General features: G+C 55.4%; 9 protein-coding genes across 9 annotated transcripts; 8 read left to right on the top strand and 1 right to left on the bottom strand.

Moving 5' to 3' along the window:
* Positions 1 to 589: 589 nt before the first annotated feature.
* On the top strand, positions 590 to 3,151 carry B0H18DRAFT_1030225 (ammonium transporter AmtB-like domain-containing protein). The gene is made up of 4 exons (XM_048030021.1): positions 590 to 775; positions 1,471 to 1,522; positions 1,655 to 2,178; positions 2,228 to 3,151. The coding sequence occupies exons 1-4, from the start codon at positions 671 to 673 to the stop codon at positions 2,930 to 2,932; spliced, it is 1,386 nt and encodes a 461-aa protein (XP_047889078.1). The 5' UTR covers positions 590 to 670; the 3' UTR covers positions 2,933 to 3,151.
* A 613-nt stretch (positions 3,152 to 3,764) lies between these two features.
* On the top strand, positions 3,765 to 4,479 carry B0H18DRAFT_662804 (uncharacterized protein). The gene is made up of 5 exons (XM_048039023.1): positions 3,765 to 3,819; positions 3,937 to 4,010; positions 4,070 to 4,155; positions 4,215 to 4,247; positions 4,307 to 4,479. Coding segments are annotated over exons 1-5 (219 nt in total). The 5' UTR covers positions 3,765 to 3,818; the 3' UTR covers positions 4,332 to 4,479.
* Positions 4,480 to 5,777: 1,298 nt separating this feature from the next.
* B0H18DRAFT_957826 (cytochrome P450) lies at positions 5,778 to 7,960 on the top strand (the record flags this gene model as incomplete). The annotated part of the gene is made up of 10 exons (XM_048042627.1): positions 5,778 to 5,816; positions 5,873 to 6,206; positions 6,263 to 6,340; positions 6,390 to 6,663; positions 6,714 to 6,737; positions 6,799 to 6,873; positions 6,928 to 7,087; positions 7,152 to 7,399; positions 7,455 to 7,544; positions 7,597 to 7,960. The coding sequence occupies 10 exons, from the start codon at positions 5,778 to 5,780 to the stop codon at positions 7,958 to 7,960; spliced, it is 1,686 nt and encodes a 561-aa protein (XP_047889080.1).
* Positions 7,961 to 8,450: 490 nt separating this feature from the next.
* On the top strand, positions 8,451 to 11,547 carry B0H18DRAFT_1198384 (L-Aspartase-like protein; the record flags this gene model as incomplete). Its single annotated transcript, XM_048036099.1, has 10 exons — positions 8,451 to 8,602; positions 8,724 to 8,872; positions 9,041 to 9,149; positions 9,195 to 9,223; positions 9,297 to 9,405; positions 9,494 to 9,589; positions 9,642 to 10,216; positions 10,271 to 10,411; positions 10,465 to 10,592; positions 10,648 to 11,547. The coding sequence occupies 10 exons, from the start codon at positions 8,451 to 8,453 to the stop codon at positions 11,233 to 11,235; spliced, it is 2,076 nt and encodes a 691-aa protein (XP_047889081.1). The 3' UTR covers positions 11,236 to 11,547.
* Positions 11,548 to 13,391: 1,844 nt separating this feature from the next.
* On the top strand, positions 13,392 to 15,379 carry B0H18DRAFT_1030282 (tryptophan dimethylallyltransferase-domain-containing protein). Its single transcript, XM_048030022.1, has 6 exons — positions 13,392 to 13,566; positions 13,620 to 13,959; positions 13,980 to 14,120; positions 14,169 to 14,805; positions 14,866 to 15,012; positions 15,087 to 15,379. Exons 1-6 carry the CDS (start codon positions 13,510 to 13,512, stop codon positions 15,115 to 15,117), a joined length of 1,353 nt encoding a protein of 450 aa, XP_047889082.1. The 5' UTR covers positions 13,392 to 13,509; the 3' UTR covers positions 15,118 to 15,379.
* Positions 15,380 to 15,732: 353 nt separating this feature from the next.
* On the top strand, positions 15,733 to 17,468 carry B0H18DRAFT_1086810 (Alpha/beta hydrolase family-domain-containing protein; the record flags this gene model as incomplete). The annotated part of the gene is made up of 8 exons (XM_048032094.1): positions 15,733 to 16,182; positions 16,235 to 16,373; positions 16,427 to 16,589; positions 16,660 to 16,806; positions 16,864 to 17,124; positions 17,175 to 17,259; positions 17,317 to 17,344; positions 17,404 to 17,468. 8 exons carry the CDS (start codon positions 15,733 to 15,735, stop codon positions 17,466 to 17,468), a joined length of 1,338 nt encoding a protein of 445 aa, XP_047889083.1.
* Positions 17,469 to 17,525: 57 nt separating this feature from the next.
* On the bottom strand, positions 17,526 to 19,878 carry B0H18DRAFT_663061 (major facilitator superfamily domain-containing protein). The gene is made up of 9 exons (XM_048039024.1): positions 19,542 to 19,878; positions 19,265 to 19,483; positions 19,037 to 19,203; positions 18,737 to 18,980; positions 18,645 to 18,679; positions 18,287 to 18,595; positions 18,160 to 18,217; positions 17,984 to 18,104; positions 17,526 to 17,920 (listed from the first exon to the last, which is right to left on the bottom strand). Exons 1-9 carry the CDS (start codon positions 19,700 to 19,702, stop codon positions 17,840 to 17,842), a joined length of 1,395 nt encoding a protein of 464 aa, XP_047889084.1. The 5' UTR covers positions 19,703 to 19,878; the 3' UTR covers positions 17,526 to 17,839.
* Positions 19,879 to 20,703: 825 nt separating this feature from the next.
* Positions 20,704 to 21,550, top strand: B0H18DRAFT_882644 (uncharacterized protein; the record flags this gene model as incomplete). Its single annotated transcript, XM_048040920.1, has 4 exons — positions 20,704 to 20,852; positions 20,958 to 21,108; positions 21,156 to 21,412; positions 21,472 to 21,550. 4 exons carry the CDS (start codon positions 20,704 to 20,706, stop codon positions 21,548 to 21,550), a joined length of 636 nt encoding a protein of 211 aa, XP_047889085.1.
* Positions 21,551 to 22,964: 1,414 nt separating this feature from the next.
* Positions 22,965 to 25,484, top strand: B0H18DRAFT_663436 (FAD binding domain-containing protein). Its single transcript, XM_048039025.1, has 6 exons — positions 22,965 to 23,287; positions 23,344 to 23,467; positions 23,523 to 23,618; positions 23,673 to 23,846; positions 23,900 to 24,341; positions 24,409 to 25,484. Exons 1-6 carry the CDS (start codon positions 23,167 to 23,169, stop codon positions 25,321 to 25,323), a joined length of 1,872 nt encoding a protein of 623 aa, XP_047889086.1. The 5' UTR covers positions 22,965 to 23,166; the 3' UTR covers positions 25,324 to 25,484.
* The last annotated feature ends 427 nt before the right edge of the window (positions 25,485 to 25,911 follow it).

Here is a 25,911-nt window from a genome sequence, read left to right on the forward strand (position 1 = left end):
TAATGAATCTGCCAGATCGGGGCGCATCGGGCTGGTGCGATCGAGGCGTCGGCCCGCCCGAGTCCGCGTCCGCATCCTTTTCCCACCCTCCCTTCCGCCTTGTGCCGCCGCGTTGGTCGCGCGCGACGCACAGCAAGGACGCAGCACAGCATGGGCCCCGCTCGTACGCCCGTCGGGGAAGCGTCGCGCGCGTTCCTGGGCCGAACATGGCCTGGGAGGATTACGGCTGCGAGATCTGTGGGGGCGTTTGTGGCAGGGAGATAACCGGGCGGGCCCTCATTGGACGATAAGCAGCGCCCCCGCCCTACGTCGCAGTGCCAAGGCAGGCCGGACACCATTTATGAACGCAGCGCGGACGCGTTCCTCCTTCTCTTCTTCCTCCGAAGTCGTCGTTGACTCGCCCCTCGCCCGCCCACCGCGTCAGCCGCCGCGCGCGACCCCCCTCCCCCTTCCCCGACAGCGACCGCACGCACACATCTTCTGGCGTCGCAACTATGGTCAACGTCACCTACGATGCCTGTGAGTCGCGTTCAGTGGACTCACGCGAGCCTTGTACTGATCTTCACGCAGCTGGCGACCTTCAGTGGTACGATCCCAGCAGCGACACCACCTTGTCTACAACCTCGGCGACATTGCCTGGGTCCTCGCTTCCACCGCCCTCGTCTGGATCATGATTCCCGGCGTCGGCTTCTTCTACTCTGGTCTCCTCCGCCGCAAGAACGCACTCAGTATGATCTGGATGTCTATGATGACTCTCGCGGTGGTTTCATTTCAAGTGAGTGCATCCCTTTCTTCTGTCCGGCCTCCATATTGTTGGCGTTGGGTCGCTTCACTATATGCGTCGAAATCCCTCGGTATATGCGCCGAAATCACTCGGTCTATCACCAAAACCTCGGTATATGCGGTGTCTTGTCTCATTCCCGCTTCTACGCATCGTTTGAACGTCGGCCTGCTCGCGCAGCGTGCTTTTTCACGGAGACCGAGGACTCAGCAGTTCGGGGGTGTGCACAACGAGGCCGCCGCTTCTCATGCCTGGCGTCTGCCTCTGACACGCCTGTCGAGATGCTGAGTTGCCCACACCGTGGTCCTCCCGAGCTTCCCGCCTCCGTCTACCTGTGGTCCCCCATTTCTGCGCTTACTGCTGTCGGGCGTGAGCCACAAAACCCGCCCACACATCTCGTGTTTCAGGGTGGCGTGACGCGTTGGTTCACACTGCCATGCAGGCGTAGGAATGGCCCACAGTGCGTTGATGGTCCACATTCAATTGCTTGCGGTGCCTGTCATTCCATATGCGGCGTAGGAAGAGTACATCGCCGGTATTCCAGCATTAGCGTCGACTTTTCTTCCGTTCTCTGCGCCTGTAAGATCAATTGCTGACAGCCTTCCCTTCACAGTGGTTTTTCTGGGGGTGAGCAAGAACGCGCAAATGAAACGCACGAATGTGCCCGCTGACAGACGATACCACGACAGATTTCACTAGCTTTCAGCGACACCGCGACAAATCACTATATTGGTAACCTCCGTGAGTACCGGTTGCTTAGTTCTGGCGTCGCGAAGGTGGCAGCATCTTAATGCGGCTACGTCCGAGTCGATTACGCTCAGCGACTCCTGCGTTTGACCGCATACACCATGCTAACCTCACTTTGATTTTCAGAATACTTCGGTCTCAAGGGCGTCCTCGAGAAGCCCTCCGTCGGGTCAACGCGCATCCCATCCATCGCCTTCTGCGTCTTCCAGCTAATGTTCGCCGCCATCACACCTATGCTCGCGATCGGCGCGTTCGCCGAGCGTGCGCGGCTAGGCCCGGTCATGGTCTTCGTGTTCGTATGGTCGACGATCGTGTACGACCCGATCGCGTGCTGGACGTGGAACTCCTCCGGGTGGGCCTTCATCCTCGGCGGGCTCGACTTCGCGGGAGGCACGCCCGTGCATATCTCGAGCGGTACGGCGGCGCTCGCGATCTCGATCTACCTGGGCAAACGCAGGGGTTACGGAACGGAGCGGTTGGCGTACAAGCCGCACAACACGAGCTACGTCGTGCTCGGGACGATCTTCCTGTGGTTCGGCTGGTTCGGGTTCAACGGCGGCAGTGCGCTGAGCGCGAACCTGCGCGCGGTGCAGGCGTGCATCGTCACCAACTTGGCTGCGTCCGTCGGCGGTCTTACCTGGATGCTCTGGGTGCGTACAGCTTGCTCGAAAGCCTGACTAGATGCTGACGCCATGACAGGACTATCGCCTGGAACGCAAGTGGTCGACGGTCGGCTTCTGCTCCGGCGCGATCGCCGGCCTCGTCGCTATTACGCCTGGGTCCGGGTACGTCGGCTCGCCCGCCGCTGTGCTCTTCGGATTCATGGCGGGCACGGTGTGCAACTTCGCGACGCAGCTCAAGTTCTACTTCGGGTACGACGACTGCCTGGACATCTTCGCCTCGCACGCGATCGGCGGCGTGGTCGGGAACATCCTGACGGCCCTGTTCGCGCAGGCGAGCGTTGCGGGCTTCGACCACATCGCCGTCATCCCCGGCGGCTGGCTCGACCACCACTGGATCCAGCTCGGGTACCAGCTCGCGGACTCGGTGTCGGGCATGTCGTACTCGTTCGTGATGACTACGGTCATCCTCTGGGTCATGCACTACATCCCGGGCCTGCGCCTGCGCTCGTCGGAGGAGGCGGAGATCCTCGGGATCGACGACACGGAGATGGGCGAGTTCGCGTACGACTACGTCGGCCTGGACTTTGTCGCGGGCGGCGGGGGCGGCGTGTTCCACGACGACATGCGCGAGGACCGGGGTGCGATCGCGGGCGGGCGGGAGCCGCAGCACAGCAAGCTGCACATGCACGAGCACGACGTGGAGGTGCAGGAGCGCGGCGCGGCGCCGGGCAACCACGAGAGCGCGAGCGCGAGCACGGTGGACGAGAAGGCGCAACAGTAGATGGGTGGGACTGTAGAGGATTCGGCTTGGATTAATGTGAAGTAGATGTAGGAGAATGGGGCGGGAGAAGACAAAACGTCGTTCATTTACATATCCGTATAACCAGATCTCGCGGCGGCCATACATATCCTAGTATTGTGGCATTGCGCGCACACCTGTCTCAAGTACCTAGATACATAATGTACGTCTTCCAATGCATCGCTTTCGATATTTCTATATCATGACCTGTGCATGCTGTACCAGTATGACTCTGTTTCTGTGGCGCACTTCACTGTTTGAGCTGTCTGCGTTCCTTCTGCCCAGATGGCTGTATGGGTTCCCTTGAGGTGATACCTACCGGCCAGCGCAGTGCGAACGTCGCGGGGAAGATGAGGACGGCTGGGCGCGGCTGTAGGTAAGTAGGTGGCGCGAAGCTCAGAGCCCGACACAACTCCTACATCTCGTACCGAGCAGCGCGATCAAGCTTCAGGACTGGGCACTCTAGTAAAGTGGGTAACCAAGAATGTGACGTCTTCGCCCGAATCCACGCTCACCGGAGCCTCGCGATGGTAAAGAGTACGTGGATGAGTTGTCGTTGTTGTGGAGAGATCAGTCTGACTTTTTCTGAATTTATCCTCGGACGAGCGGTCACCGGTCAAGAGCTCGAGGGAGATGATATCGGAACGAACGATTGCAGTGTAGCCTGTGTTGTCAAAGTTTCAAAGAGCCGTTCAGTTCTGTGGCATATGCATAAAAGGACGTCCTCAAGTAGATTCAAAGTAGATTGTTCCCAAAATCACGTGCACGTGCATGTCTCCCTCCGACAGGCGCCTTCGCATCTAATTCTACCACCGGCGTCAGTGAGCTACGACAGTTACGACGCCTCGATGAGTACACGAATACCATAAGTATGGTAAGTATACATCGATGTCATGCAGCGTCTTCACAACGGCATATGACTGATGAGTACAGGTTACTCTCGCGGGACCGAACCATATTGCAGAGTCCACTGACGAAGCGCACAGTGAGCAACGCGGCACGACGACGTCGACTACAAGACTGCCGAGGAAATCGGAGGGTCGATATATGCCGCAGACCTGTATGTGCAAGCTTCTGTATCTTTGACCAGGGGGGACTAGGCTCATGCGGTCCGAATAGGAGGCACGGAAACTGACGCAGACGCGTCACACCCCAAACGACCTCTCACTGGCAGCTTGCTCTCAGCTCGATCAAGCTCAGTCCCGGTATCGGGAAATTGCTGTTCAATGACATTACTCAACAGCCGCAAATCGCATTCTGACAGGGGTATCTCCTCCCGCCGCGGCTATCTCCTCTAGTACGTCTATCGCTGTCTTCGTCTAGCATACCGTTCATTGATACATTGTCACTCACCAGTACTGTTTGTCCGGTTCATGGATGACGTTCATGATTAAGAACATTTCCGGGGCCTCGGGCGGATCCTTTACATCGTGACGTCCAGTATGAATGGGACAGACGGCATCTCACTCAACGAGTTCATCTTAAGCATGCCCTAACACTGCATCGCGCTCATGGAAGGCATTGGTGTTCGAGAAGGTATGAAGCGCGACCTCCAGTCGGACATCAAGCGCCCAGGGAAGAGGAGAGCAGCAAAAACAACGCGCCGCTGATGCAGCATGAGCGAGGACAAGGAGTAGAGACCTGCTCTCGCATTGCTTCATCGGGTCTCAATGCGGTCGACGGCGTCGGCGTGCAGGAGGGCCGTATCCTGTTCGCGACGACGAGCAAACATTAGGCTCTGGACCCTGTGCTCTGACGACCCGGGCGGAAGGTTATCCACTTCGAGTTCAAGCTTGCAAGTTGAAGTCAAGCGGAGAACCTCTTGAAGTGCTTCTACACGCTGAGACTCTAGGGTTGGCCGAGGCCACGACTCCATATGCGGCAGCATGGGCAGCGATGGAAAGCATCGTGAAATTTTTAGTACGAAGGTCTCAGCGCTCGCATTCCTTCAACCTTTTGCTGAATGTGACTCGTAGAGCCGCAGAGATTGTCAACGTAGAACAGCGCTTTCGTCGTAGTTGGGCCGGATAGCTCACGCCAGTGCGTGTGTAACGTTGCCTTGAAGGACGAAACCCTGATCTTTCGATGTCAATGCGAGTACGCCCTGTGACGCTATAAGTGGACCCTTGACTTCTTTCTCTGACAAGAACCTCAAGTTACAGGCCGGACCTTCTTAGGTTTGGCTTCGCAGAATTGCATCTGACTCGGTGACCGGACGCATTGGGAAGCGAAGCGACGGGGTGGCAAGGCTGCTGTCGCCGTATCGATGGAAGCCAGTGCTCAAGCCACTTACGTCGCCCCAGCGTCTGGACGGTGTCACGAAGAATGCGCCTTCCACGGGCCTGGGTATGCGATACTCCTGGATATGGCCAGTCCAGTGCCCGGGAGCTCCAATTCGAAGTGTAGCATCACCCGCAGGGGCACCCGTATCATATCTTGACTGATGTCTTGTTAGCCATCTCGACTGTACATGTGTCCATGTGCACGGAACGCTCAGAGGGAGAAGGTTGGTGCACCATATTCCGACAGAGTGGTTCTTCGTCTTCAAAGAAGCCTTCTCCTAGGGAATGTACTCCGGCAAATACTTAAATAAAACCAAGCCACTAGAGGAAAGGCAACGTTCGCACGGTACGAGTTTCGTGTTCTCTCTACTTTCATGCGATTTTCTTATAACCGCCCAGTGCTCTAGGTTCAGTGCCGTGACCGCAGCCTATAAGTTTGTAAATACCACCTCAAAGTATCTACGCAACGAGATATTCGAGCCGTTTGTCTCCGTATCGTCTTAGTAGACATGTTTGCCGACCGCTTCACCACTGCTTTAGCGAACATGGCTAGCCCTCTACTGTCGGTCGGGGGGCTGGCTTTGGTTGGTCGCCCACACGTTGCTTATCCTTGTAGTGATCACTGAAAGTTCTATCTTAGGTCGCGCACTATTGGTTCAAGAAGTACGAGCCGACGGATGTCCTCTCACTCGGTGTCTTACTTGGCTTATTCCCGGTCCTGCCAGTCATCATGTCACCCCTATCCTCAACCTCTACGCCATTTGCCATCCTCGCGGGCTATTGTTCTTTCTATGCTGCCTTGTTTTGTTCCATCGCCATATATCGGGTCTCACCGCTGCACACGCTATACAAGTATCCGGGACCATTTATCAGCAGGTTTTCGAACTTTCACCTGGTGCTCGTTGCTGCTCGGGGAAGGCAACATCACTACTTCAAGAAGATGCATGAAAAGTACGGTCCCATTGTTCGCCTGGGTGAGCAGTCCTAGTCTTATACCGCGTCCTGATCACTGATGCGCATCTTCCTGAAGGGCCGAACGTGCTATCTATTGTGGACGTCGAATTACTTCCTTCCATCCTCGGTGCAGATGGCATGCCAAAGGGTTCAAGTACGTCCCGATATCTTTCAGTCGTCTGTATGTTTGACATTCTCTGTAGTGTGGGATGGACGCCGGATCTCCGGAAATCATGGACAGACTGCTGCCAGAATTGCGAAAGGCGATCTCGTTGGAGCTCGCGACAAGCAGATCCATGCGGATGCACGGCGGGTGTGGAATCGCGGTTTTACTAGCGCATCTATCAGGAAGTATGAGCCCATTCTCATTCGGCGCGTGGGCCAATTGGTTGAGATGCTGGAAGCAAAATGTCCCTCCGCTGTGACTCACGATGCGAGTGTACCTGAAGATATGTCAAAATGGCTGAACTTCTTCTCGTAAGCCCTCTTGCGGACTTCGCGCTAGCCATGACACTGATAGGCAGTAGATTCGACCTCATGGGGGACTTTGTGTAAGTAGGAAATGCCTCGAGGTCCCGTGCTGTGTTATAATGACACTGCCCGAGACAATAGCTTCGGTGGTCCGTTCGAGTTTCTGCGCGATGGTGACAAGGACGGCTTATTGCAGACCATTCAGGATGGGTTACGGTATGTTGGATCGTATATACTATTCAGAAAGGTGGAGTTTACTCACGCAAGTAGTTTATCAAGCCTTACGGGCCATATTCCATGGTCGTTCAAGGCGGTCATGAAACTGCCCTTCCTCCCACCGCAAATGAAGGGAGTTGGGGAGTTTGCTCACAGGCAGGTCTTGAGGCGGCTGAAGGACGGTGCCATACACGACGATTTGTTCTACCACCTCGTAAGCTTGACGTTCTTACATACCTGTCAGATGTCTGTCTCATATGGTACATCTCACTTGGCAGAATGACGAGGAAAAAATCGACAATGATCCAACTCCCCTACCAGTCCTGGTCACATACGCCGTCACAGCGATCATAGCAGGCTCAGACACGACTGCGTTCTCTCTGAGCAGCGCGTTGTATCTGCTTATTGAACACCCAGCGTGTTATCAGCGGTTACGATCTGAAGTGGACGCCACATTCACTCCTGGAACCGGATTGCCGACGGACTTTGCCAAGCTTGCGCAACTCGAGTACCTCAACGCGGTAGTGTGAGCCATTTTCTCCAGCTCATACAAGTTGAGGCTGTTGATACCATCGTAACAGTAACGAAACCTTGCGTTTGTTTCCTTCGGTGCCGACATCGCTACAGCGTGCACCCACCCCAGGCAGTGGCGGCCACCTCCTTGGCCCCGAGTAAGTTCTATCCTCTGCATTGAGTAGCTGTGAATGTGACCTTCGCATGCAGCATGTTCATCGCCGAGGGTACGGCTGTCTATGTGCCGCCCTACGTGTATCACCGTGACCCGCGGTACTTTTATCCCGACCCAGACGCATTCCTCCCGGAGCGCTGGCTGAAAGGCGAAGACGACGTGGCGACGGTCCTCACCCCGAACGCGTTCATGGCATTCTCCGCAGGGCCAGCGAATTGCATTGGAAAGCCGCTCGCACTCATGCAGATGAGAATCATGCTGGCATCCCTTCTCCAAGCCTTTGACATGCGCTTCCCCGAGGGATATGATAGCAGGCAGTGGCTAGACAGTCTAAAGGACTCGTTTGTGACGACGCGGGGATCTTTGCCTGTGATTTTGACCCGTCGCTCGAAGGATTAATCGATTAAGGCTTCGATATCCTTTTCACTGGTACATCCGCCGCCAACGATTCGTTCAACTGACTCTCTGTAGAGTTAAGGCGCCGAGTTAATCGAGAGTTGATGCTTCTAGTACACCTACAGGCTACTAGACTCTAGTAGGAGCAATATTAGCACAGTGTGAGTCCAGCCGCATTCTCCGAGTTACGTGATTGGCCGATAGTACTTACCCGGTATGCCTCCAATACCTTTGACAAAGCGGGAGAAGTCTTGTACGAATCTCGCGGCTATGGAGATAACGGAACCTTTTGAGAACTTCAAATTGAACAGGTTGTCAGCGATGACAAGAGGCGCTGGTTCCTAGTTACGATGTCTGATTGCATTCTGATTCCTCGCCCCATGCTATAATCGACTGTATACTGACTGCGAGGCCACGACTCCGAGCAAAGCGCGCGGTTCAGTATTTAACGGCCCACTTGTACTTGATTCGCAACTCCTACGTATCAGCAGCCATGTCGCGCCTGTCAAGCACCCCGTCCCCTCGAAGGCATCTCGATGTGGTCCAGGTTCACTGGCGTGAGCTAATAGACTACAGGACAAACTCTCGAGTACCCGTCGTCGACGGTCGCACATTCAGTGTGGCGGCTGTGGCGGCGGTGTCACGGTACGTGTCTTCTCTATTTCAACTTCCCAACAAGGGAATATTGTTCTCTTGCTGGTTTCTCAAGGCAGCTCACTTGTTCAATTCTACGAGCATGTCATGTATGCTTACACTCTATTTACAGGTTTCGCATTGTCCCGGAGCTGACGACGGCGGAAGACATTCTGGCAAAAGTGGACGCCGCAGCCACAATCGTTGCACAGTTCGTGGCTCAATCAGCACTGTCCGGCGCAGGGAGTATGTACGGCACGACGACCGGATTTGGAGGCAGCGGTGAGTATCGTGTCTCAGTGTTGCCGCGTCGATTATTAAATATCCAGCCTGCACGACACCATGATTGTCTTCACGATGTCAGCGTATGTGTCTATACCGATGCTCTAGAGGAATCATTCACTAATTACAAGTCACCGACGGATAGCCGTACTCGCATTACTACATCAGTTCCCAAGTTGCAACGCGTACTCATCCAAGGTCTTCAAGCTGGGATAACTCTGCCGCCTCCTCGGCAGGAATCTGAGGGAGACGGGGTGCCACTAGCTGTCGGCATACGGTCTCTAACCTATGCCCAAGATCTCCATACATTGAATGCGAGCAGCCTCATCACGCCAGAAGAGTGGGTGAAAGGTGAGCTGTTACGCTAGCGGCCACGGTGTGTGGCAAGAATGGAATGCTTACACACCTTCGTTAGGTGCCATAGCGATCAGGATGAACTCCCTGGTCAGAGGACACTCAGGCGTTAGGCTCAGCGTAATCGAATCGTTGGGACAGCTCCTCAAGGAGAATATTATACCATGTCCTCCGCTCCGGTCCGTCTCTCATCTAGTACCTGTTGCACATCTACTCATTTTTCCGTGGTTTCTCCGGATTCTCAATCTCGTGGTCCATGTGTCACAGGCAAACTATCAGTGCCAGCGGCGATCTCGGACCTCTGGCATATATTGCCGGTGCGCTCACAGGAGACAACCACTGCCTCGTATGGGACGGAGAAGGGTTGGTGCGTGACAAGCATGAGAGGTTTCGAAGACTGACTCTCTGTGGCCAGGTCGAGCCGGGCTCTGACAACGGCCCCTCTCGCTCTCAGTCGTCGCTCGCTAACTCCTCTAGAACTTCTTCCCAAAGAAGGACTCGCGATCGTCAATGGAACTGCGCCGTCTTGCGCCGTTGCAGCCTGCACTCTGCATGATGCGCATTTCCTGCTTCTTCTATCGCAGGCGACGACGGCTATGTCTGTCGAAGTGCTTCTGGGAACAGCGGAGAGCTTCACTCCCTTCATCAGCGAGGTCGCGCGGCCCCATCCTGGCCAAGTGGAGGTCTCAATGAACATACGGAATGCCTTATCTGGAAGCAAGCTTGTCCAAAGCTACGACGAACGTAATGCGACCGAGAGGCTCAGGCAAGATCGGTACAGCCTGCGAACTGCGCCGCAATGGCTTGGACCGCAGGTCGAAGAGCTGCTGAGCGCTCATCATACGATTACCATCGAAATAAATTCGACGACGGACAATCCGATCATTGACGTGAGCAAGGGCGAGCGGGGAAACATCAGCGGCGGAAACTTCCAGGGAACATCGTTAACAGTCGCGATGGAGAAAGTACGCATTGGATTGCAGCATGTTGGTGGGTCCTATAAGAGCTCGATATATGTATGTCGCTTCAACGCTGCTTGTCTAGGAAGGATTGCATACGCCCAGCTCGTCGAGCTCGGCTCTCCGAGCATGAACCGGGGACTCGCTCCTGATCTCGCGGCGAACGAGCCTAGCTTCGATTATGGACAGAAGGCGCTCGATATGGCGTGCGCTGCCTATCTAGCGGGTACGTATTGGACTGCTCGTGCTGCTCGTAAATTCTCCTGACCGTGGTGGCAGAGTTGTCGTTTGTGGCGAACACAGTGTCCAACCACGTCCAGCCTGCGGAGATGCATAACCAGTCCGTGAACTCGCTCGCAATGATCTCAGCGAGGTACACAGCGACGGCGGTACAGCTCGTCCAGATGGTTCGTTACACACATCATCTGTGCCGGGAGAGGCGCAGTCTGACGACCATTGCAGATTCTTTCGAATCTCCTTCTCTCTGTGTGTCAAGCCTCGGACCTTCGCGCAATGTACGCTGCGTTTTTCGTCAAGTTGGGCGATAACCTTCACGACACCCTCTCCGCTACGATCACCCCGCCTCTGCCTCCTCCCGAAATGGACCGGCTCTGTGCGATACTGGCCGACCAGGTCAAAGCGAGCTTCGGCGAGACCTCGTGGTTGGACACGAAGGATCGGTTCCACACGATGTGCAAACCATTGCTCGCTGATGTCCACACCTTCCTTGTAGCGCAGGCACTCTCGGACATGTATTCCTTCAACGGTCATGCGTTCCACACCACGCTCGCTGCGTCTTTGGCAGCTGCCTGGATTTCGAACAGGGACACATACTTCCGGGATGGCAGCGCCGAAGAGTTGCTTGGGCATGGCACCCAGAAGCTCTATCGCTGGGTCAGACGTGGCCTCGGGTTGAGTATGCGTCGAGGCATTGACATTGATCGGGGCACCATTGATCTCGACGTCAGCAAGATATACGAAGGGATAGTCAATGGTGATGTGAACGATGTTCTCGTGGACGTTTTCGGCGGAATAGAGATGTCTCAGTGATGATCTGAGACCAAGCTACAGCGAGTACGAGGAGCGGACGTCCGCGGGGGAGGTTTGTGTTATGCTAGGGTCAAGCCAGGACAGAGATTGCATTCCCTTCATAACGTGACACTGGTCGACTCGGTTAGCAGGCAGTAGACAACTTAAGACTCCTGAAGGGCAGCTATACCAATGCACAGGTCGACTATGAAACCGTACGGCACCAAGTACCCATAATGACCTGTCTACAGCGATGAAGCTTTGAAGGGCCGACAACGAGAAGGCATATGCCAGGCCGTAGGTGGTACTGCACCGGATCCCGTATACGACCCATTGAGCCCAGAAGATCACAGTACGTCGCCTTCTGCTGTGTGGCTTCGTCGTAGTGTTTAACCTCCTTTGTCAATCCTCACACAGCTACATACGCTGTTGGACATCCCTGAGTACGACAACAGAGCGTCTGTACACATTTCACGAGGGAATTGGCTATCGCCGACGAGGATGCGACAGTGACAATGGGCTGAAGCGCATTAATCAGTCATTGCCAGATCCTGACGAATGATTAATGAAGTCGACAGCCGCTTCGTAAGTGAAACTGCATTAGATTGCGAATTGTGGAAGCAATCTTACTATCGCCAGGACACGGCTGACCAAACTACGAGTGTAGATGCTCTGTGCCAGGCAGTGTCTGTGTGAAAATAGCTCTAGGCTCAGCCTCTGGCGCCGCGCGGGAGGCCAGCTTCCACCAATCTTTTCACATGGCGGAGTACGCCGCTGGCATCCATTGGCAGGCACCTGGTAGGCACTCAGTGATATCACCGTTCCGGAACATCAGAAGGACACTGAGCTTTGCGCTTCGTGGGCAAGAGGTGGAACTGCCAGTGGGCACAAGATCCGGGACTCACCAATACTGACGGACCACGGGAACATGCTTCGTCAGAAGGCGACGACCATTGACATCTTCCACTGCCAGGTGTGGGGACTCGGTGCCAGCGCTGGCACCCAGATTCGGGAATCCAACCCACAGGTTGGATCGCTTTGGCTGAGTAAGTACAGTTGCCGTGTCGTAACCGGCATGTCCGAGTCAACTTCGACGGGCTTTCGGAAATCCCACCACTGCAGAGGAGGAGGGGATTCCACGTAGTCAAGTATTGGCACTGTGCTCGCGATCGAGCGCACCGCATGGCAGCACACAGGCCTATTATGTAGATACTTACAGTACATGATAATGCCAGTGATACCGTAGGGCCGGAGGATGCGTGTGCATTTCCCCCGGACACCTGTTACACGGAACTTGAGCTTGAACTTACAATAATGGACCAGGCGAGCTCTCCACGTCCGGCAGCGAGCCGCTTCCACGGGCCGACGTTCGCTGCCCAGGTGGTTCATTATGTAAGCTCATTCGACCGACTGCTACGGTTACGGAGATTCCTAACATCAAGCTTCCAGCTAGGTCCATATCGTTGGGCCCCGCACGGAAAGTGCGCATAGGAGCGGGGGTCGTCGGACGTTGGTATTTGGTGATCCGGACATTGTGCCGCTCGACCTGGGCCGCCTAGCCAAGGTCGCGGCTGCCTGGCTCAGCCTGGCCGTCAAATTCCGCTGCGCCCGGCGTGATCCCATATCAAACCCGTTGGACTCCGCCTATGTGTGTTTGAAAGGCGCGGGGCCCAACGATATGGACCTAGCTGTCAAGCTTCAAGTGTCCGCGCCAAGATTGAAGTACTGATATCCGTTGCCACAAGTCCAATATCCCGAACTGCGTGACACGGGTAGTCTGCATGATGATACCTGGGCACGCCGGGTGTTTTTGCGCAGCTGTGACTCGTGTCAAGTTTACCAGACAAGCTGGGATTGCGGCTGCAGATGAGACAGATGCTCACTTCTATGCCCATTCGAGAACACGTTGATTATGCTAGACGGGTACGTAACCTTCATTCTGTGTCTAGGAAAGATCTCATGGTCGTCATTTCCTACGGATGCTCATCCACATCATGATCATATGGGAAGAAGCGCAACTACAACACTCACGTTCCAATCAAGCCTGCTGTAGCTCTTCTGGACTGCAATCACTGAACCTGATATTGAGCAATCAAATGATCTCATGTGCGGCGGTGTCAGCGACTCCAGCGTTTGCAGTAGGCAAGGAATCATGATGTACGAACAGAAAGCCGCCAGAGGCGTGGTACACGCACCGAGAGTACGTATTAGTCTATGCCTTTCGAGCACACTCTGTACTAACATCCCTGTTTCGTAGCTCGTCCTTCACTGGATCTGCAATCTGTTGCGCTCTCTATGACCATAGAATCCAGGACTCGATACATAGACACGATGCCTGACGATTACGGCTTGGTATGTTGCATTATAGACTGCCACTGTACCGCAATTCATGACATGGTTGCCAGACGTCGTCTTGTAGGGTGGAGACTGGATTCTGGTGGAAGACGACTGGCGAACCCTTCGCGCGGATGTTGGCCAAGTCAGCTTATCCCGCTTCCGTGCAATCCGCCTATATGGCTATGTTTTACCTTATTGTCTGCCCCGAGTTTGGCACGAGTCCTTATCTCGCCTCGCCATCCATCGGCTCGCCCTTCACCATGGGAGCGAGTGGACAAGGTACCGACCGAAGCCCACTGCACCAGCATTTTCCCTCGTACATGACAGACGACCACTCGCCGATCGAGTTGTCCTGCATCTACGGGAGGGGAAGGTCGCCCCAGATACGTTTTGCCATAGATCCCATAAGTCGACATCGAAGCATCGAGCCTGCCCCCGGGTCTTCCAGCAGCTAGCAGATACACTCTCGCTAGTTGACGCTGACCTGACTTGGTGCTTAATTTGCGCAGAGGAGCTTGCTGTGCCAAATGCTGCGAGGATTCCCAAACACCCCTCACGATACTTCGTTGGTCAGTACGGGTTCCTTCGCGTACAATGTCTCACTCACTCAGCAGCAGGATTCGATCTTGGCCCCCAGTCTTTACATCTCAAGGCCTACTTTATGACCGAAGCTCGCGCATCGAGCCTCGGTGTCCCAAAGCTGGAACTTGTGGCTGCTGTTGTCCGACGGCTCTCAAGCATACCCCACGACCCCCTCCCGAATCTGATGATTGCGTGGGGCACCCTTCACAAATTCCTTACTTCTCTCCCCGCCCACCTCGCACCTTCTGTGGATATTGTCGCCGTTGACTGTGTCCCCTCACGCGAGAATCGACTGAAGGTCTATGTCCGTACGTCTCGGGCCTCCTTTTCCAACCTCAGACACCACATGACACTGGGCGGCACACAAGAAACACGTACGACGTCCTCGGCGCTCAAGATGGCCAGTGCCTTTTGGAAGCTCCTCTTCTCCAATCTCCCTGACGGAGACGAGCCGGACGTCGCCCAGGAGCGTCTGCGTCATCCTACCAGTGGCCTCCTCTTCTACTTCGAGCTTCGTGGCGATAGTACCATTCCACTTCCGAAGGTATACATACCTGTCCGGCATCTTTGTCCGGACGACGAATGTATTGTTCGTGCCGTGGAGATGACATATGCCATGATCGGACTGGAAGACGCCAAGCAACAATACGGTAACTTTGTACGAGGAAGCTTGTGAGTGTTTGAATTGATGACCTCCGCTGTACACTGCTCTGAGAGTGCCCTTCCACGCAGCACCCACCGCCCGCTTTCTGTACATGCAGGCATTCATACTTATGTCGCGTTCGCGGCGAAGCCAGACAAAGCAGAGATCACTACGTACTTTAGTCCGGAGTGTTTCGGGCCTGAACGCGAGGCCGAAGCAGTTCCTTCGGTCCGTCTGTGAGCATCTGTCAGTATACCTGAAGGCAAGAATGAATTAATGACTCCCGGATCACGCACATGATCGTCGCTAGCATTAATTGGTCGCAGTGTCGGTTCGATTGAGCTCACGGATTAGCAATCGGCAGCCCCCAAAAGGATGCGCGAAGGTGTATACACTGTCATCATGTAGACGCGAGCGCTCTGTTGTAGTTGTTACTAGAATATCCAAGCGTCACATACGGGGAAATGACGACGACTTGAGCATCTCTCACCAGCACCGCCGCACACTGGCACCCCGGATCTAGTCCTATATGGAGTCAACGTTCCCTCAATGATGCCAGTGCACGGTGTACATCAACTTCCCTAGTCTTGTCGATGCGACCGGTGAAAGAGTGTGTGGACTGACTCGGAGGACTCGTACAGTGTTCTTGCCGATGGTACTCCAGACACCGCCGCGGAGAATCCTATCAAGAAAGAAGGCAATTGCCTGGATGCATGAGAAATTGATATTTGAAATTAGAAAGCCTGGAGCGAATACCGCAACTAAAGGTTTCATGCTATGTATCCATCAGAGCATTCCGCGAGTGGTTATTGTCAGAAGCTGGCACGAATAGTTATCCTTGTCTGAACCTTATGTCATTTGAGAACATGTGAGCAGTGCGCACCGGATAGAACGAGAAGAGTATCACTACCTGTACGTCTTTCCGAGTCTGCGACCATCTGCGACCGTCGAACGCTATGCCTGCCAGTCAGCCTCTTTGCTACCCAAGATACGACGGCCAACCTACTAGTAATGGAGTCCCGATTCCACCGCTTCTGCCTCTCGTACCGCCGCGGACATTCTCCACCGCTCTCTACCACAATCTCCCTGAGCCAGCGAATGTAGCAAACTACAGAAGGACGTCTCATTTGGTCCCAGCAGCGAGCCCACGATCGCTCACCTTTACATCGCCTTTGCGTGAAGACGCGACGAGGAGCGAGCGCGTCGACGCAAAATCCCTTGCAAAGGCACTCATCGACGCGAAGATAGATTTCGAGACGGGACCGGCGCAGAGACAGTACAAAGGACGGTCGCAGGCCACGCTGTGGAACTGCGTAGATCGCTATGTCCGTCGGAGTCCTCCAATCGACCACCGCAACCGCGGCATCACGTTGTTCCTGACCCACGCGACTGGCTCGCCTCGTCAGGTTAGATCCAAGTCGCTGACGCCTATGGGCGACATTGATCCCTCTATCTCAGATTTGGGAGCCCACCCTAATCCGCCTGTTTGGCCACGCGCAAGCAGTGTCGTCGCTGCTGATTGACGAGATATGGTCGTTTGAGTCCGTGCAGCATGGTGACTCTGGCGTCCTGAACGACGCAGAGCTGCGCGATGTATGTACGTATCCTTGCCCTGTCTCTCTCGAACGTCGCTGAGGACTGGTCTCAAAGTCGACTGGCAGGATCAGACTCGCGATATCCATAATTTTGTCCTCCATTACTTGCCTACCCACTGCTCTGCCGCATCCCTCCCTCTCCATCTAGAATACATCGAGGCCCGTCCTGAGCAACGCCCGATCATCGGAATCGGACATTCGTATGGAGGAACCACGCTGTAGGTGACTACGAATTACCTCTACTATCTCGTCATGCTCACAACGTGTTGCACACTGCCTGCGGCGCAGCATACGGGCTGCAATAGCTAAACCTGAGTTATTCCAGCGTCTCATCCTGGTTGAACCAATGATCACTCCCCCGACTTTCACTCGTGGAAAGGGGCTGAACCTCCTGCTCTGGAGCGCGCTCGGGAAGCCGAGTCAATGGTCGTCCAGGTGCGTACCACGCCGACCAGCGTAGCAGCTTATCCTCACGCGATTGTGCCTACAAAGGGCGCATGCGAAAAGCGACCTGTCACAGTCCAGGGTGGCGAAGGCTTGGCACCCGGATGTCATCGACATCTTCGTCAAGCACGGGCTCGTCGGGTGCGGCGATGCGAGGGCACCGGACACTGTTCGCCTGAAGACACGGCCGTTCGACGAGGCCGTTGTCTACTGCGAGTGGAACGTGTGCTATGAGGCGTGGACGGGCCTGAAGGACATCCCTCCTGGGCTCAGCCTCCACTGGATTATGAGTGCCAAGTCAAATGCGACGTGGGTTTCTGCCTAGCACGATGTATATGTATCGTTGAGACGTGCACCAGGACTGGTGGAACAGCCATGACACAAGAAACCGTGTGGAGAAGGGCTGAGAACGCCAGCAATGTCCGCGTGGACGCGGGTCACCTTGTGAGTACCGCTTCTCTGTCCGTTTGGCATGCGGTGCGCTCAGACGACGGTACATAGATCGTTCACGAGGCGCCTGACGAATTGGGTGAGTCGCTATCGCGTGCGGTATGCCTCAGGCAGCCATACTGATTCAATGTCGCCCAGCTCGCGAGCTCATCAAAGCCCTATCTGGGTGCCCGTTAGTTCCGCTGCCCAAGTCCCAGCTGTAACAGGGGAAGAAGAGGAAATAATCTCATGACATCTAGTACAAGTGTTCAGCGCTCAACGTTTCAACTGTCGCAATGATAAATCATGAGCCCACGTAGCTGACGTCTATCGGTGGCTTCATGGTTACGGTTTCGCTCGCCTTGCCGCCCCAATTTCTCCCCCATATTTCTCACTGTCAAGATATACTGAGTACTCTGGGCAGTCGCATGGTGCGTCTCTGAGAGTGAATAACGTGACATAAGGACTAGGAACATAGCAGTCTACTTCGTCCCCGTATTTATAGAGCATGATCGAGATGCCCACGGGACTTCCAAAATGTATGATGTACATCATTTCGGTACCTCTGCTGCTAAGCATCGAGCGGCCGAACGCATTACACCCAAGGCGTATCGCGCCGCCTAGCATTCATGGTCCTCCCAAGACCAATAACGAATGCACCGACGAGAATTACAGTCTGCGGCATACTGCGTCAGCCTAGAGCCCCGAATGCAACAACCATATGCAACTGGCGACTTACCGCGCTGAATATGATCGGGCGGTACCAGTAGTACGGTCCGGCGGTCAGAAGGGCGCCGTCAATGGGCGTGCCGGTGAGGTTGCAGACGGACCCAATGAAGAATGCGAGGCCGAGGCGGACGCTGTGCGTGGCGAGAGTCACAAGTCAGATCGTGACGGAGGACACGGGCGGCGTACCCGATCTGACTCGGGTGGGGAGACAGGGAGGCCAGTGTCGGCGACACCAAGGAGAGCACTGGTGACGACAGCCGCAGCAGAGGTGTCAGTGATCAGTGTGAGAGCGGACGCGGCCCGGGAGACCTACCCGCGCCCGAGAAGAAGCCGTAAAGCACGGCAAATACAGCGACGCCAGCGACGGTTGATACTCCGAAGAGGCCCAAGATGAGGATGCCCGCGCCGAAAGACACCGCGGTGAGCGCGTTCATCGGGCCAAAGTAGTCCGCGAGCATGTTGGGGATCGTGCGGCCGAACACGGAGCTGGCGTTCAGGATGGCGAGCTGCGAGGGCAGTAAGAGGCGAAGCGGATGCCTGGATGACAGAGCGGGACGTACAGTGTAGAACCCGAACGTCGCATCCAGTCCATGCGAGATCGTGAAAAGCTGTAAGTAAAAATCTGGAATGGTATGAGCTTACAGAATCTTGTGTGCGTTTTGTAAACGTACACGGGAAGAAAAGGCCCCAGAATACCAGGAAGAACCTGGGAAGGCACCTTTAGCTTGGAGCGGACACGGCAAAGGAAATTACGACGGCTCACCCAGCAACAGAGACGATGTAAGTCGCATCCGTTAGTACGTCTTTCAGCGAGAAGGCACGAGGCGGTGGCGCGCTCCTCTTGGCATTGCTCGTAGAGAGACCGAGCAGCATGAGGCCATTCGCAAGGGCGAGCAAGCCCAACGTGAGGTAAGCGGTCGCCCGGACGCTCGGACCAAACCCGATTTGCCTGTCAAAATATAACTGGTTCAACAGGATCGGGTAGATGATTCCGCCAACAGAAGAGCCTGGAAGCGGACATCGTCAGCACGTAGCTCAGAAAGTCGCGTCTCGACATACTCACCGGTGATCACTGCTCCCATGGCAAGTGCGCGGCGCTCTTTCCAGTAATGGGCTTGGATCGCGACAGCAGGGACGTATAGTAGTCCGGAGCCGAGGCCCATGCCAATACCCAAGGAAAGATACATTTGATAGTAGCTGGAGACATGAGCGAGCGAAACCATGAACAACCTGCGCACGATGGGCATGAGTGAGCAATGTGATTTGGAGCAAATCGGATGAAGATACTAACGAGAATACATAGAGGACGGAGCCAATGACCATGGTTTGTCTGAAGTAGCCCTTGTCGAGAAGTCTGCCTGCGGGAAGAGCCATCGCGTTGAAGAAGAAGAGCTGTGTAGAACCAATCCAGCTGATGTTTGACGGTGTGGATGTTTTGGAAGTCGTGAGCAGGTCCTGGTAGACACCGAACGCATTCGTGTAGCCAAAGGTCGTGAAGAGCAGAAGCCAGCTTGAAGAATGTAGGCATCAGGCGAACGAGTTTCACTCCAGTAGTGTGGCAGACATACCTTCCGACGAGCACCAACCAGGCATCCCTGCCTGGGCGCGTGGGGGTTGCTGCCGCAACGACTTGCGTTACCTCTGGCTTGCTGTCGGCAAGACCGTCCTCTGGCATGTGTGGTAGTGCGGCCCCGTCCGTGTTCGCGGCGGGAAGAGTATCAGTAGACATTGCCGTTCAGACAGGACAGGCGGTATGAGCCCAGGGCGCGACAAGTGCCCGTGCAGGGTACCACGACGCGAAATGGTCTTGCGGAGGCAGGCCGGCATAGCACTGCGATCGTGTTTGGCAAGTGTTATACCACCCTAGTGTCCCATGACATCGCCGTGACATGATCCAACAGCGTGTGGTACAATATTTAATATCCATTCGAATTCCTCGGGCTAAGTAGAATGGAAGTCGTTCGCCGAGAGAGGAAACGCCACCATGGTCGGGGACCCCGGACCGTGGAGGGTATTCCATTTAGTCACCCCAAATCAACCTCGCCACTCCGCCTTCTTGGGCGCTAGCATGGATTAGTCACGATCCGAGCCTGCAGGGCGAACACCGTGACAATCATGATTTCACTCAGGATCTCCTCCGGAGTGCATGGCAGCGAGCGCTGAGGGCACTCCCTCGGACACAAAGAGGGCGGTCATGCGCGGATCCCGCACCGCTCAATTGGAAGCTCGTGGAGACGGCAATGGCCACTGTGGTAAGCAGAATCCCGTCCATTATACTTGCAGACTCTGGGCTGACTTCCATCAAGTTAAGAACACGCCGCCGGCGCAGAACCGCGTGCATCGTGGCATTACCTTCCCATGCGTCGCCACGTATCGTATGTATCTGAACACTAATGTAGATGTACTGCGCGCTGCCAGTGTTGGTCTGTTGCTGCCCACTGATGGGTGCAGCCTTCCTACCACGAAGACGAAGCATGCCTGGGATCGCATAATTTCTCCGCATTCTCCTCATGATTGAACGTGAACGATGAAATCCAGTCTCCAATCAACATCGTAAGGTAGCGCGCCTGCTATCGCTTACTCCATTCCGTACCTGCGCCAACTCTCTCACTCGAGTCTAAGTTTTGTGTGCCTCCATTTGCACGGTGTGCATCAAAAGTGTCCGTCACCTGCGCGTCTTGTATATAGTGCCTCAGCCACGCACCGACCGCGAACTTTACCCTGGTGGCCATGGCTTCAATTGACCTCACCGCTGGCGCCGTCGAGGTTGGCATCGTGATATCGACATTCCTGTACGGCATTGCGACGGTGCAGGCCTACATATACAGTCGGTCAAATCATCAAGATCCACTCTGGCTCAAGTCGCTGGTAAGATTTTCGTCGCATCCATGTTTTCCGCGATCTCATTCTGTGTGAACAGGTTGGCGTAGTATGGTGAGTACTCTGGCGGCATGTCTAGAAGTGACGACTAACGGACGACCCAGGCTACTCGAGACCCTGCTCACCGTGCTGACGTGCATGTACCTGTACTCCTTGACTATCACCCATTTTGGCGACATCGATACCCTGCAGAACCTACCATGGCCAATGGACGTCACATTTGCGATCGGCGGCATTGTCAGTGGTCTAGTACAAGTAAGTCTCGCCGTGTGGCTTGCCGTGTCGCATCTGATTTTTGCCAGTCATTCTTCGCCTGGCGCGTCTACGTTATTTCCCGCCGCCTAGAGACCAGCATCGTGTCCTGGGTAGGGTGTGTATGCCGCGTCGCAATCACGCTCACCATATGCATACTCGACATCAAATCGAAGACCGTCGGTCGCTATGAGAGCCGGTACGGCTGGACGATCACCTTCTCCCTCTCGCTCGCCATGTTCATCGACGTCCTCAACACTTGCTCCCTCTGCTTTTGGCTGTGGCGTAAGAAGGACAAAGAACACTCGTGCGAGCACATTTACCTGCTAGCGTTCTCCCCGCCAACACTGACTCTTGCCCTCTCAGGACCAGCGCATTGATCGACAAGGTTATGACGTGGACGATTGGTGGGTCCGCCTTGATAAACAGCCTTCCTCCTGTCTGACTGCATGGGACGCACTATGAAAGAGACCGGATTAGTGACTAGGTAAGCGCGACGCAGGAATACCAGCTGTCATACTCATACTTGGAACAGTATCTGCGAAATACTGATGCTATCCCTCGTAAGCTGATCCTTTCCTTGCTACTACTGACACTCGTCGGCTCTGATCTCGCTCGCCCTAGAACCTGACCCGGCCTCAAGACGGTAAGTCTCCTGTACGTGTCCCTCTCTTCGGTACTCATTCGCACTATTCCGCCAAGACATCTGGATTGCCATCCTCATGTTCTACGCCAAGCGTAAGCACGCGCGTCGAATGCAGAAAGAACCGCGCTGACATCGTCCGCGCCCTCAGTCTACTCAAACTCCATGCTCATGTCGTGAGTCCGCACTGCTCCTCGCGCGCCGCCGCCCCACGCGTCCCGGCTCACCGTAAGCCGTCTAGGCTGAACGCACGAGACTCTCTGCGGAAGCGCGTTCCCATGCCGAGTGTCTCCGGCCTGCAATTCGCTACGCAGCCGATCTCCGTTTCCGTGAGGCAGGTGGGTGGCAATCGATTGATCGCTGTGCAGCATGCGAGTTCTTACGCAGTGTGTTTTCTCTCTAGCAGGACGTGGAAAGCAGCTTGGAGATGGACGCGCTCGGGGAGTCGCAGCCCTCCAAGCGGTCGTTCTCGTGGGCCGCACATTGAGCCCAAGCTGGGGTGGTGGCTGAGCGTTCTTGGACTTTGCAAGTTGGTAGCCGTCCGATCATCTCGAGGCCGGATGTATGGTTTGATATGTGTACTCTCTGCCACTCTGCTCGTTTCTGAAAATTGATACTTATGTTCCAACATCGTGATATGCGGAGCGCGAGAATGTACCTCAGGAGGCCAGTATCCCCTGGTTCTCGTGGACTTGGGTCTCGCATTGGTGTTGTAGGAGTAAAGACCCGGATCATCCAACGTTCAGCTTCTCAGCCATTCCTGTGTTATCCAAACAGCCTCGTCTAGGGAAGAAGACAAGAGACATACAACGATTCATCAAGAACGGTAGATATATGTGGGGATGTTGCCTTCAAGTCCCGACAAGGGACCCACGGTCTAGCGACATGTTTTATATTGGTGAAGGCTGCTTGAGGCTGATCAAGCAGCTTGCGAGACACCGCGATGCAAAACCGCGAGATGCTAAGTATTACGGCAAGATCGCTGAATTGGAGGCACCCTAAGTTCGTACCTACCCTGCCGAGTACCTTACGATCGCGCACGGTGTATTAGTATTAGTACGGTTGGCGGGCGAATAGGGACGAATCGAGAAAACGCCGCGAGGCTGACAAAAAAGCATCCGCGACGCAGCGCGCGGGATCTAGATCTCAGCTATCTCAGCGAAGTCCATGTATAAGAGTGCCCGGGGTCCCCGACGGCACATCCTTCAACGTCACCGCGGTCAAGCTTCTCGCACGGCGCGCATGGCCTGCAGTACTTGCGATCCCCCGCGTCCGGATTCTTGTCCGCGAAGGGCGCAGCTTACGGTATCTGGATGCTTGTCTGGATGTCCACCTCTTCCTCAACGTTCACATCCCGCAATCGGGCTCGCATGTACCACGACCGAGCGCTGTCTATCTACTTCATCGTCTGAGCAAACATGCAGTCCTCTCCAAACGCTTCAGCCCGTTCAGTAGATGTCCTAGTCGTCGGTGGCGGCCCCACAGCCCTCGTAGCAACGTATATGCTACTCAAGACTGGGGTTGTTGCCCTTGCAGTAGGTTTGTTGGTTGCTTGTGCATGTCCCCGAGCAGAAGCTGAGTTTACCATGATTTAGAACAGTACGATAAAGCGGCACAGGCCTCGTATGGAAGGGCATGCATGCTCTACGCTCGCTCCGTCGAGCTCCTTGACCTGATTGGAATGTACGCTCGGATTGCAGATATAGGATTCATGATCAGGTATATGCTCTCTTCGCTTGCAGGTCGTTCCTTGTTTCACCGGCGCCGTTCACAGAGGCTCGATCACCTTCAAAGATGGCAGGGAAGTACCGGCGCGAGGATGGTCCTTCGTGCGCGACGCCATTGTCGGCAACACCTTCTTCGATTTCAGGTATGATTTCCCCCCTCTTATCATCATCATAGCCGCCTCTCAACTCCCCAACAGCTTCAGTATCAGGCAAAAGTACCTCGAGGCTGCCTTAAGGGAGGCCATACAATCCATCGATCCCAACGCCCTCCGAGCTCCCGCGAAACTCATCGAGTACTCTATTGATCCAACCGCACCGTACCCCGTACTTGCGACAATACAAGAGGACCAAAGAACTTACCAAGTTCGCTGGTTAGTCCACACTGAGTGTAACGCGCACTTCCGAAATAACAACCACTCAATAGCAAATACTTGGTAGGAGCTGACGGGGGACGCTCCACCGTCCGTTCCATTTGCCGGATCCCGTTTCCTGGTACAAACTCAGACCATCGTTGGGTGCGCATGGACGCTGTTGTGCGCACGGACATGCCGCATAGCAGGAGAGGCGGCGTCGCGATCGAATCCATCGAGCATGGCAACGTTCTCTGGACCCCGACGGATAACGGGCGCACTCGGATCGGCTTTGTCTGCCCACAACATCTATTTGGTCAGGACGGGGAGTCACCGACCGCTGAAGTCATCATGGCAGAGGCCAAGAAAGCCGTCCGCCCGTTCACTCTGGACTTTGTCGAGCTGGACTGGTGGACGGTGTACGCGATCGGGCAGCGCGTCGCGGAGACGTTCAAAGACGGGCCAGTCCTTCTATCGGGCGACGCGGCACACACGCACTCCTCCGGTGCAGCACAGGTCAGGGCGCCCTCACTGTAATGCGCTCCGGAGCTGATTCTTCCCACGATGAAACACTGTCTTCTAGGGCATGAACACAGGCATTCACGACGCGACCAACCTCGCCTGGAAGCTCGCCGGGGTGCTCAAGGGGTGGCTGCACGAGAGCGTGCTCGACACGTACGACGCCGAGCGCCGCGCCTCCGCACAGTACCTAATACAGCTAGATCGCGACATCGCATCGCTCATCTCTGGCAAGATCCCCAGCCACATCCACGCGCCGCCCGACGCGGACGTCAACTCGTACCTCGACGAGGTCTTCACCACCAACGCGTCCTTCACCGTCGGCCTCGGCATCTCGTACACGGAGAACGTGCTGAACCGCCGCACCGGCGCGAGCGCGACGCCTGCGGCTGCGCTCCTGGGTCGTCGTGCGCCAGACGTCGCGCTCGTCCTCCCGGGCGCCGCGTTCCCGCGACGGCTCTACGAGCTGATGCCGTACTCTGGGCGGTTTTGGATCCTCGTCTTTGCCGGCGCACTGGAGGCGACACCTGCGGGCGCGGCGCTGAACGCGGCGTGCGCGGGCAAATACTTCGCGCTCAGGCAGGCGCTGGACGCGCCAGACGCATTCACGCACACACGCGCGCCCGTGTTCGCGTTCCTGACGATCCCGCGCGGGGAGGGTGCACTACAGTCCGCTGAGACGCTGGGCGAGCAGCCACTGGGCACTTCGGCTTATGACCTGACCGGGGATGCGTATGCGAAGTATGCGGTAGATGCGGCGGAGGGTGGCGTGGTCGTCGTTCGCCCGGACGGCATAGTCGGGACCGTGGCCCCGCTGGGGGCGACCGGGTATGGAGAGCTCGAATCCTACTTCGCGAAGATTGTGCGGCCGTCGGCGAACGAGGGGCAGCAGGAGGTGGCAGGGCAGCTGACGGTGGGCGAGATATCGCTCGAAGGCCATGAGGAGAAGCTTGATATCACCAATGCTTCCTTGCTGTAAACTAGCAGCTACGCACTTGTCGCCTGATGAAGTTGCTATGTAGCAACTGAGGCTATAAAACAGCACTAGCGTGAGCCGGGTACCACCGGGCTGACCATCGACTATCGCACCTCCCAGAGTGGCGCAACCTCCAAATCAGTACTTGCCTCGACCAAACGCGTGCTTGCTCCCAACATCGGCATTGAACTTGGTCGTAAATCCCACTTTCTGCGACTTACTGGGGTCACCCTGAATACATGATGTACGTCTTCCGATGCATCTCACCTCAGCGCAATCATTCGTAGCTGCTGAGTACTTACTCCCGTCATGACGTTGTCATGATCAGCGGATGCTGTACCAATATATAACTCCGTTTCTACAACGCACTTCACCTCTATTCGATCTGTCCGCGCTCCTTCTCCACGGCCCAGATGACCGTATGGGTTCCCTTGAGGTGATACCAGCGGAACCAGGTAAATTTACGTTCAGTGTCAATGTTCCGCGATACCTGCGTCCACAGGTCGGCCGTCCATTCTGGACTAGCGAAGGGTAAGGGAGGAAACGTACCGGTTCTGTGCATGAGAGTATGCACGTGCGCCGCCAGCTCAT

The sequence above is a fragment of the Fomitopsis serialis genome, assembly GCF_022376445.1.
Source record: "Fomitopsis serialis strain Sig1Antser10 chromosome Unknown B0H18scaffold_86, whole genome shotgun sequence".
Classification (NCBI taxonomy): domain Eukaryota; kingdom Fungi; phylum Basidiomycota; class Agaricomycetes; order Polyporales; family Fomitopsidaceae; genus Fomitopsis; species Fomitopsis serialis.

Coding starts and splice junctions, on each gene's coding strand:
- B0H18DRAFT_663061 (XM_048039024.1), bottom strand. CDS start 19,702: ATGTCTACTGATACTCTTCCCGCCGCGAACACGGACGGGGCCGCACTA. Junction 19,484..19,541: donor TGGTTGGTGCTCGTCGGAAG/GTATGTCTGCCA, acceptor ACATTCTTCAAG/CTGGCTTCTGCTCTTCACGA. Junction 18,105..18,159: donor CCCCACCCGAGTCAGATCGG/GTACGCCGCCCG, acceptor CGCCACGCACAG/CGTCCGCCTCGGCCTCGCAT.
- B0H18DRAFT_1030282 (XM_048030022.1), top strand. CDS start 13,510: ATGACCATAGAATCCAGGACTCGATACATAGACACGATGCCTGACGAT. Junction 13,567..13,619: donor TGCCTGACGATTACGGCTTG/GTATGTTGCATT, acceptor CATGGTTGCCAG/ACGTCGTCTTGTAGGGTGGA. Junction 14,121..14,168: donor CCCCTCACGATACTTCGTTG/GTCAGTACGGGT, acceptor ACTCAGCAGCAG/GATTCGATCTTGGCCCCCAG.
- B0H18DRAFT_663436 (XM_048039025.1), top strand. CDS start 23,167: ATGCAGTCCTCTCCAAACGCTTCAGCCCGTTCAGTAGATGTCCTAGTC. Junction 23,468..23,522: donor GATATAGGATTCATGATCAG/GTATATGCTCTC, acceptor CGCCGTTCACAG/AGGCTCGATCACCTTCAAAG. Junction 24,342..24,408: donor ACTCCTCCGGTGCAGCACAG/GTCAGGGCGCCC, acceptor ACTGTCTTCTAG/GGCATGAACACAGGCATTCA.
- B0H18DRAFT_1030225 (XM_048030021.1), top strand. CDS start 671: ATGATTCCCGGCGTCGGCTTCTTCTACTCTGGTCTCCTCCGCCGCAAG. Junction 1,523..1,654: donor TCACTATATTGGTAACCTCC/GTGAGTACCGGT, acceptor TTTGATTTTCAG/AATACTTCGGTCTCAAGGGC. Junction 2,179..2,227: donor GTCTTACCTGGATGCTCTGG/GTGCGTACAGCT, acceptor ACGCCATGACAG/GACTATCGCCTGGAACGCAA.
- B0H18DRAFT_662804 (XM_048039023.1), top strand. Junction 4,011..4,069: donor TCGATATATGCCGCAGACCT/GTATGTGCAAGC, acceptor CGGTCCGAATAG/GAGGCACGGAAACTGACGCA. Junction 4,248..4,306: donor CGCCGCGGCTATCTCCTCTA/GTACGTCTATCG, acceptor GTCACTCACCAG/TACTGTTTGTCCGGTTCATG.